Here is a 9,979-nt window from a genome sequence, read left to right as displayed (position 1 = left end):
TTCCTGATAGCACATTTGGAAGAGGTGTCCAGACTTCTGGGATTGCACTGAGCAAGACCCTCTTGTTATTGTGGTGCAAGCAGGGAGGCCAGCTGTGACCCAGGGCTGCACAGTGCCTGCTGCTGTCTGCAGCCACAGGGATGCCACTGCAGAGGGGACAGGACTGTCACCAAGGCATATGAAAACTCAAGACTAACACAGAAAGAAGTACAGTGTGGAAGCTAAATGAGAGCAGCAGTGAAAAGACCACATCCTGCTGCTGGCCATGGCCATGGCTCCAGGGAAGCAGCCGCCCCGACCTGAAGGCAGCAGAGAGGCAGAGCCCAGCGGGCAGTGAGGGGCAGTCCCAAGGGCCACTGAGGATGCTCCTGCATGTGGCAGCTGGGCTTTTGATCCAGAGACCCTCCTGCGTGCTGAGGTTGCTCCCCCAGCTCCAGAGGAGATAGGAAGAGACTGACACCAGTGAATTTCTGATGGATTTCTTTTTGGGTTTACCTACACAGGAAGCCAACTTCAATTGGAAAATAATTGACTTCTACAGTGCTAGGAAAAAATATTATTTAAACAAAAGTGAAATAATGAGAGAAAATAACAATACAGATATTTAATAATTGAAGATATCACGTTATTTTCTTTCTTAGAAAAGCCTGGATTTCTAATATTAGGCATAGTATTACAGGTGAATTTGCTGAAGATGTGTGTATTCAAGTAGAGTCCTGATGGAATCCCTTAGTTCCTGGTTCCTCATGCTGTAGATGAGGGGGTTCGCTGCTGGAGGAACCACAGTGTACAGAACTGTAAGCACCAGGTCCAGGGATGGAGAGGAGATGGAGGGGGGCTTCAGGTAGGCAAACATGGCAGTGCTGACCATCAGGGAGACCACGGCCAGGTGAGGGAGGCACGTGGAGAAGGCTTTGTGCCGGCCCTGAGAAGAGGGAATCCTCAGCACTGCCCTGAAGATTTGCACATAGGACACCACAATGAAAACAAAACAATCAAAGCCTAAAAAACTAAACACAAGCGCCCCAACTTCCCTGAGGTAGGCATCTGAGCAGGAGAGCTTGAGGATGTGGGGGATTTCACAGAAGAACTGGTCCACAGCATTGCCTTGGCAGAGGGGCAGGGAAAATGTGTTGGCCGTGTGCAGGACAGCATTGAGAAAGCCACTGCCCCAGGCAGCTGCTGCCATCTGGGCACAGGCTCTGCTGCCCAGGAGGCTCCCATAGTGCAGGGGCTTGCAGATGGCAACGTAGCGGTCGTAGGCCATGATAGTGAGAATAGAATATTCTGCTGCTATAAAGAAGAGAAAGAATAAGACCTGTGCAGCACATCCTTGATAGGAAATGGTCCTGGTGTCCCAGAGGGCATTGGCCATGGCTTTGGGGAGAGTGGTGGAGATGCAGCCCACGTCGAGGAGGGCGAGGTTGAGGAGGAAGAAGTACATGGGGGTGTGGAGGCGGTGGTGGCAGGCTACGGCGCTGAGGATGAGGCCGTTGCCCAGGAGGGCAGCCAGGTAGATGCCCAGGAAGAGCATGAAGTGCAGGAGCTGCAGCTCGCGTGTGTCTGCCAATGCCATCAGAAGGAACTCTCTCCCAGAGCTGCTGTTGGGCATTTGCTGACTCTGGACAGTTGACTGTTGAAGAGGAGAAGGCAGACAAATTTTAGATGATGCTTACCTAAGTAAAACCTACTGCAAGCCTTAAAGCACAAAACCAGCCTGAGCCTCTCTCTTTGCAGGAGAACCTTTCAGCTGCTGTGTTGCTTGAACTGTGGCTGGTGCTGGTAGGGAGTGGCACTGGTAGAAGGGGCTGCTGTGGCTCCAGAGGAGTCCTTCCTGCTGTGCAGCAGGAGGGAAGCAGGAACACAATGAAAACCTAACTTCAGACCATTTGTCAAATCCATGAGTTTTCTGTTGTTGTTGGAAACAACTCATCTGAGTGCACAGTTCAACAGGCCATTGCCCACTAGCCTTCTTTTAAGCTGCCTTTTATCTCCCCTCTCTGATGATCATCCCACTGAGGTCTTTCCATGAGAAGAATCTGGAGTCAGCTGAGAGCAGAGAAGCCCACTTCAAGTGCAGCTGGATGGAAACCTCACCTTGTCTCTGGAGGACTGAGAAGAACCTCAGCTCTTCCCTCTTTGCCTTACTCCAGCTGCCAAGAGACAGCTATCCAGCTGTACGGACAGGGCCTTAGTGTGGAGGTGTCTTCTCCTTGGGTCACCTGGATAACACAAGGATGCCTCGAGAGAGCTGCATTCTTCTGGAGAACAGCCTGCAGCTCAGGAGGACACCTCATAGAGAGATGGATATCCACAAGAAGGGATGTCGCAACATCACAGCTGCACACCTGCAGTGTCTGGAGGAGGCTTGGCCACTCTACCCATAGCTGTCCAGGGGCACTTGGCATAGGGCACTGCAAGGGGCTTCTGCCAGACTTCCTCACCTCGCAGTGCAATCCAGCAGGACTCTCAAAGCCTACTGCATTGCCCAGTGCCCTCCCAGAAACAAGACCCAGCACGAGACCCTTCCAGGACCTGCAGCTGCATGGCCCAGCAGCCAGACACTCACCTTGACAAGGCCTGTGCAGGTTTCTCCTGCAGGCAGCTCTCAGCATCCTCCCCCTGCCAACTGCCTCCAAGCCCTCTCTCCTTCTCTTCTCTCCCCATGCCAGATGCAGTCAGAGCCCCCAGCCCTGCTGCTCTGTGCAGAGGAGTTGCTCCTGGGCACAGCTGTCTCTCTGCTTCATGGGACTTTCTGAAATGTGTTTTCTCTGTCCCACGAGCCCGGCCCAGCTCAGCAGCACAGCACCAGCCCAAGACACTGGAATCACCCCTCTGGGGGCTTTGCTGATGAGCCCACGAACCTCGGGCACTCCGAGACAATTGAAGACATCTCTCCAGAAGTCCAAGTCAGAGGCAAGTTTCCTGCAGTGTCCCCCTGAGGGCCAGCACTGACACAGCCTCCCCTGGAGCTCGTTAGAGCAGAACACTGGAGGCAGTGAGGACAAGGAGACAAAGGCAGAGTGAAGGTGACAGTGATGTGGAGGAAACGTGGATGTGTGTCACCAAGCACAAGGGCCAGGTCTTGTCGCATGGCACACAGGAAGGGAGATCCTTTCCCTTGACAGGTGGCTCAGGGCTCTTTGTGGGGCAGTAGGAGATGGGGATGTACATTGCCAAGTGCAGGAGAATGGAACAACCCCTGCCTGGTTCATGGGTGGGGGCGAGGAGGCAATGAGGCCCTGGTGCTTTAACGATCAGCTGTCTCCTCAAAGGCCTCAGTGACAGAGACAACAGCCATATCCATGGATACAAAGACCTGGGTTCTTTTTGGACTTTGAGCCTTGCCACAGCACTTGATCCTCTCCACACCTGGCTGCACTAGGGAATCCCAGACCTGTACCTCTTTCCCTGTACCTGTATACAATTTTGGGGGGGTTGTCTCATTGAATATGAACTGAGTCTGACTACTCAGATCTTCTTGGTGGCCATGCTTTTCATAAGGCAGTTCTCTAGGAAGCTGGCCTGGTTCCTGGTGAGCAGGCACCACTGCTCGTATGGCATCCCTCATGGTGTCCAGGCCCCCTCCTCCTGGGCACTGCTCACTCAGCAGGGTCCCAGTCTGCCCCCATGTGTGGGGTTCCTCTTCTTCTGGTGCAGTACTGGGCTCTTCTCCTTATAAATGTCAGGAGGTCTCTGTAGGCAAATTCCTGCAGTTTCTCGAGGTTCCCCTGGACAGATGCTCCATTCTGTCAGCTGTTAATGTCTGCAGGCAGACGGCTCACCGTGATTGTGCTGTCTCTCACAAAGCAATGGCAGCAGGAGTTTGCAGGACAGTTTGGATAATACACGAGTAACTACTTGAATGGAATTACAGCACAGAACCACTGAAGGGTATGGGATAGAAGGCTGCCAGATTCCTCTTTTTCTGTTCTTCTTTCTCATGCATGCTGTTTCTTACAAAACACTGCACTGTATCATCTAATAGGAAGGAAATTAAGTCTATCCCAGCCAACACATGGACAATATCCAGTCCATATTCCATACCATCTGCATCATGCTCAGCTCCAGTACTTTCCAATTAATCACCAGCACCTTTTCTCTGTTGATATACGCAGAGGGATATCATGCCCTTAGTCTGTGGGTGTCCTGGAGCTGGCTAGGATCGAGGTAATTTTCCTCCTAGGAGCTGGTATGAAGCTGTGTTTTGGATTCAGCATGAGAAGAATGCTGATTACACACTGATGGCTTAGTTGTTGCCCAGCAGTGGAGGGCTGGGGGTGCCTGCAAAGCTGGTGGGGACAGAAGCAGGACAGCTGACCCCAAGAAGCCAAAGGGATGTTCCAGACCACATGACGTCGTGCTGAACAATCAATATGGGGTGGCTGGCCAGGGTAGGGGGTACCACTGCAGTGGGACAGGCAATCACCATCATGATCGTCATCATCATTGCTCATATTATTTCTCTTCCCTTTCTGTCCTATTAAACTATCTTTATCTCAATCTATGATTTATTAATTAATTTATTTATTTTATCTTTTTTCCCCTCCTCATTCTCTCCTGCATCTGCTTGGGGTGTAGCGGAGTGTGTATGTGAGGGAATGACTGTGTGGTGCTGAGCTGCCTGCTCTGTTTAACCACGCTTTTGGTGCCCAACATGGAGCACTATTTTTGAGCCAATGACAGATCTGGCCACGGCCAGATTTTTGTTAAAAGAAAGCTATTATAAGCATTAGTTAATTTTAATAGTTGCTGATCATAAAGCTGATCTTTCTTTCTTTCTTTCTTTCTTTCTTTCTTTCTTTCTTTCTTTCTTTCTTTCTTTCTTTCTTTCTTTCTTTCTTTCTTTCTTTCTTTCTTTCTTTCTTTCTTTCTCTCCTTCCTTCCTTCCTTCCTTCCTTCCTTCCTTCCTTCCTTCCTTCCTTCCTTCCTTCCTTCCTTCCTTCCTTCCTTCCTAAGCTCAGATCTGTTGTGCTCGATTTCAGAATTGTGTTGCATAGCACATTACTTACTGTATGTCTCCCCTGTCATGCTGTTTATCTTTTCTGATGGCTGCGTCAAGTTCATTCTTTTGATGTGTTGTGTATCACTGGTTTATGATATGATAAAAATCTTGGTCATGAGACTTATCTGGTACTTGTACTCAGCATTGCCATTGCCAACATACCTTGGGAGCCATCTCTCAGAAACTATTAAGAACTACACTCTAGACATTTTCTCCTCAGGAAACCAAGCATGGGGGAGACAAGGGGAGGACATTTTTCCCCACATGTTCACTCTCTCTTTCTCTTTCACCTCGCCCTTCTCCTCCAGGCTATTTACACTGGCTCTTCAAAGTTTTGAATATCCTTGGGATGGTCAAACCAGCACGCTCCTACTGTTTTGTCTCCTGAATGTGTTTCAGGACTACTTAAGAATACCATTCAGATTTCTGTCTGGTGGCAGGAGAGTTTGGAGTGGCAGGGAGTGAGGGAGGATCTGGGCAGGCACCTACAGCAGTCAGCACCTCCAGAACTTTGGAACTTCACCCCCAGCAAATGCAGAATCCTAAAGAAAAAAAATGGTAAATGCTTGAAAAGGAGGTGTTAACACCCTGGCATTTCCAAAGAGACATGCCACTGCAGTGTGCTGGGTCTTGGCCTGTGCTTACAGAGCCACAATCAATGCCACTCCAGCCTCTGTGAAAAGCCCTGCAGTCACTCCAACCCCTCTGACAGACCCTGCAGCTACTACAGCATCTGCAAAATGCCCTGCAGCAACTCCAACTCTTTTTCTGGGCCCTGTGTCTGAGCCAGAAAACCAAGCTCTGTCTGTATCAGTTGCTCCTCTATGCAAGAAAAAACAATGGATGTGAAAGTCAGTTAGTCAGAAGATGAGGCAGGCTTCAGAAAAGCTGGGCCGTCATGTGAGTAGGAGGACGAAGAGGAAGAAGCCATAAGAGCATCACTAATCACGCGATCCCTATCCCTATGCTGCTCTGGTGCTGGGAGAAATGGGGCCCCTCCCTGGAATTAGAGAGCAGGAAAGGAGATATGGTGGGCACACACTATGTGCCACCCTGTGGTTTTACCGGTGTGACCATGGAGAGGACATGAGAAAGTGGGATGGAAAATCTACCTCCAGCCTAGAGGCACATGTATGTGAGTGGCAAGGAAAAACAATCACTAAAAGGGGCTCTTAGAGAACTGCTGCTCCAATTTCCAGCAGGCTGTCCTCCAGACACAGTACTGAATACTATGAGAAGGACTAGAGGGGCTGTGCCTCCAGCCAGGGGGAGGAAGGGGACAGTCGGGCTTATTGGACTGTGTGGATTCAATGGCCTTGCACATCAGACCCACAGAAGTATCAGGAGCTAGTGGGCACCACTGCACAGTGTACCCTAATGCCATCAAGCTACAGAGGGTCGAACCCATTTGTATGTCTGCAGTGACAGGGGGATCCCAACTCTGAACTGTACTGGAGGCTGAAGTGTGTCTAAGTGGGAAAAGCACCCCATTAGCACTGGCCCAGAGACTCTGTGCATCCTTGGAAGAGACTGCTTCAGGAGAGGATAGATATTTCAGGGACCCAAAAGGGTATTGGTGGGCTTTAGGCATAGCTGCCTTGGAGACAGAGGACATTATACTGTTGTCTGCCTTGCCTTGGTCTCTCACAGGACCCTTCTGTTGTGGGGTTGATGAGGGCTGAAGGACAGCTGGTGCCAATCCCTACTACAGCCGTGCACCTGTGTCAGTATAGCAGCAACCGAGTGCACTAACAGAGGCCTATCGTGGCCTGAATGAAGTCCCGCAATGCTGAGTGCTGCCATGCCAGCTGCATGATTCAGACTGCCCTGGAAGAGGAGGAAGCTCCTGAGCACCTGCACTACATCGATGGCATTACTGGGTGGGGTGACAGATCAGAGGGAGTATTAGAGAAAGGGAAGAAAATACTCCAAATTCCTCTGAGAGCTGATTTTGCACGAAAAGAAATTAAGGTCAAGGGACATGCACAAGAGATCCTGATGCCGGCTGGCCAGGGTCAGTGGGACCAAAGCTCAGAGACAGGTTGAACATCGGTGAGGGGTTTCTCAACAATTGCATGGTGCATCACTTGCCTTGTACATATTATTATTAATATTATTATAGTTATTTTTATTATTACTATTTTATCTTCATTTTCTGTCTTTTAAAATTTTAAATCATTCATTATTGTCTGCGCCCTTGTGCTTGGTGACACACATCCAGTTTTCCTACACCTCAGTGTCACTTTCACACTGCCTTTGTCTCCTTGTCCTCAATGCCTCCAGGGTTCTGCTCTAATGAGCTCCAAGGGAGGCTGTGTCAGTGCTGGCCCTCTGGGGGACACTGCAGGAAACTTGCCTCTGACTTGGACTTCTGGAGAGCTGTCTTCAATTGTGTCTGAGTGCCTGAGGTTCTTGGGCTCATCAGCAAAGCCCCCAGAGGGGTGATTGCAGTGCCTTGGGCTGGTGCTGTGCTGCTGAGCTGGGCCAGGCTCGTGGGACAGAGAGAGCTCGTGGCAAGAGGGCCGTGGTGCAGAGAGACAGCTGTGCCCAGGAGCAGCTCCTCTGCACAGCGCAGCAGGGCTGGGGGCACTGCCTGCAGAGACAGAGTGCTTAAAGGCAGGCAGAAGTGGCAGGATGCACAGAACTCACTGGGGGAGAACATTTCCCAGCCCTAAACACAGTAAGTCTCTGGATGGAGGGCAATGCAGCTGCAGGTCCTGGAGGAAGGAGAAACCGGGGGTGCAGACAGGGGTGTGCAGGGCTGTGGTGCAGAGCAGGGTCCCTGCTGTGCCCCAGGGGCTGTGTGCCAGGGCAGGGCTTGTGCTGCTTGCCAGGCTCAGCACTCAGCCTGCCTGAGGAGCTGCCCAGGGGCTTGGGCAGAAGAAGGGCAGGGCAGGAGCTGCCTGCAAAGAGAAGGCACTTTCTGCACTCTCTGCCTGCCTCTTCCTGCTCTGATTGTGGAGTAGGCTCTATATTAACAGGGTAGTGGGGCAGCCTCTATGTTATCGGCGTAGTTGGATTTGCACTGGTGACTGAGCTTCCTATTCCATTGAATTGAGACAAAAACAAGTTAGTGATGCACCTGAGAATATCCCTTCTCTTCTCTCTGCTTACAGACTGCACTAGGGCTTTTCTGAGCTGTTCTTTAGGACTTGCAGACAAGGGGATGTGGTTTTTCAGCACAACCTCTGTGTGCATCCATCCCGCAGGTGAATGCTGCAAGCAGCCAGCAGCTGGGCACCAGGGAATGGACAGAGCAGCCCTCCTGGATGTGCCCTCTGGTTTAGGTGTGCCTCCACAGCAACGACATTAACCATTTCACTGGATTAGAGGTGTCCCACTGGGGACTGATGGGCAGAAGTGGTTGCTGTGTACAGGACGCTCAGCAAGCAGAAAGCAGGACTCCAGACAAGGAGATAGACAAAGGTCCTCTTGGAAACGGGTAATGTAAGGTTTTACTGGGAATTTTAGTCAGAGACTTTACTCATAAGAGTTTATACTTTATATTTTCTTTCATTTCGCAGGCTCTATGTCCAAAATCAGCAAATGCCCAACATCAGCTCTGTGAGCGAGTTCCTCCTGCTGGCATTCGCAGACACACGCGAGCTGCAGCTCCTGCACTTCGCGCTCTTCCTGGGCATCTACCTGGCTGCCCTCCTGGGCAACGGCCTCATCCTCACAGCCATAGCCTGTGACCACCGCCTCCACACCCCCATGTACTTCTTCCTCCTCAACCTCGCCCTCCTCGACGTGGGCTGCATCTCCACCACTCTGCCCAAAGCCATGGCCAATGCCCTCTGGGACACAAGGTCCATCTCCTATCAAGGGTGTGCTGCCCAACTCTTTCTCTTTGCTTTTTTGGTTGGAGCAGAATATTACCTTCTCACTGTCATGGCCTATGACCGCTACGTTGCCATCTGCAAGCCCCTGCACTACGGGAGCCTCGTGGGCAGCAGAGCTTGTGCCCAGATGGCAGCAGCTGCCTGGGGCAGTGGCTTTCTCAATGCTGCCCTGCACACGGCCAACACATTTTCCCTGCCCCTCTGCCAAGGCAATGCTGTGGACCAGTTCTTCTGTGAAATTCCACAGATCCTCAAGCTCTCCTGCTCAGATACCTACCTCAGGGAAGCTGGGGCACTTGTTCTTACTGTTTCTTTATGCTTTGGTTGTTTTGTTTTCATTTTTTTCTCCTATGTGCAGATCTTCAGGGCTGTGCTGAGGATGCCTTCTTCTCAGGGCCGGCACAAAGCCTTTTCCACGTGCCTCCCTCACCTGGCTGTGGTCTCCCTCTTTATCAGCACTGTCATGTTTGCCTATCTGAAGCCCCCCTCCCTCTCTTCCCCATCCATGGATCTTATTGTGTCAGTTCTCTACTCAGTTGTTCCTTCATCAGTGAACCCCCTCATCTACAGCATGAGGAACCAGGAGTTCAAGGATGCAGTAAGGAAACTCTTTGGATACATGCTTCTTTGCAATCAATAATGTTTGTGAGTTCCCTGATTATTTCAGGAACTGTGAGGAAAATTTTTGTTACTATATTTCTCTATAAATATTTTCTACATTTTTTTTCTTTTGATTTAAATTATGTTATCCTTAACCTGCTACCTGATTTCCTTATTTCTATTTTTTCATTTATAGTGACCCAGTCATCTAATTATTGAAAGAAGCAGGTTATGTAAAGAAACATAATAAATAAAAAACAAAAACAAAACAAAACAAAACAAAAACATCAGAACTACATTTTATCAGCTGCCATCTCTTCCCATCCCCTCTGGAGCTGGGGTAGAAGCCCCAGCACACAGGAGGGGCTCAGGGCCAAGAGCCCAGCTGCTACATGGAGTTTGGGTGGGGGCTGTTGCTTCTCTGGAGCCATGGCCATGGCCAGCAGCAGGACGTGGCCTTGTCACTGCTGCTCTCTTTTGGCTTTCAGTGTGTTCTCCTGTGCTTTTTTATTCGGATAAGCAGTCAGATCTC

At 50.4% G+C, this 9,979-nt stretch overlaps 2 protein-coding genes across 2 annotated transcripts; one reads left to right on the top strand and one right to left on the bottom strand.

The window, feature by feature from the left end:
* Nucleotides 1–673: 673 nt before the first annotated feature.
* Nucleotides 674–1,612, bottom strand: LOC311428086 (olfactory receptor 14C36-like; the record flags this gene model as incomplete). Its single annotated transcript, XM_084539644.1, has 1 exon — nucleotides 674–1,612. One exon carries the CDS (start codon nucleotides 1,610–1,612, stop codon nucleotides 674–676), a length of 939 nt encoding a protein of 312 aa, XP_084395770.1.
* Nucleotides 1,613–8,551: 6,939 nt separating this feature from the next.
* On the top strand, nucleotides 8,552–9,487 carry LOC311428085 (olfactory receptor 14C36-like; the record flags this gene model as incomplete). The annotated part of the gene is made up of 1 exon (XM_084539643.1): nucleotides 8,552–9,487. One exon carries the CDS (start codon nucleotides 8,552–8,554, stop codon nucleotides 9,485–9,487), a length of 936 nt encoding a protein of 311 aa, XP_084395769.1.
* Nucleotides 9,488–9,979: the final 492 nt, after the last annotated feature.

This window comes from Aythya ferina, assembly GCF_964211825.1.
Source record: "Aythya ferina genome assembly, contig: HAP1_SCAFFOLD_29, whole genome shotgun sequence".
Taxonomy (NCBI): Eukaryota; Metazoa; Chordata; class Aves; order Anseriformes; family Anatidae; genus Aythya; species Aythya ferina.
The sequence above is the reverse complement of the archived record's forward strand: the minus strand, read 5'-3'. Positions and strand labels throughout refer to the sequence as shown.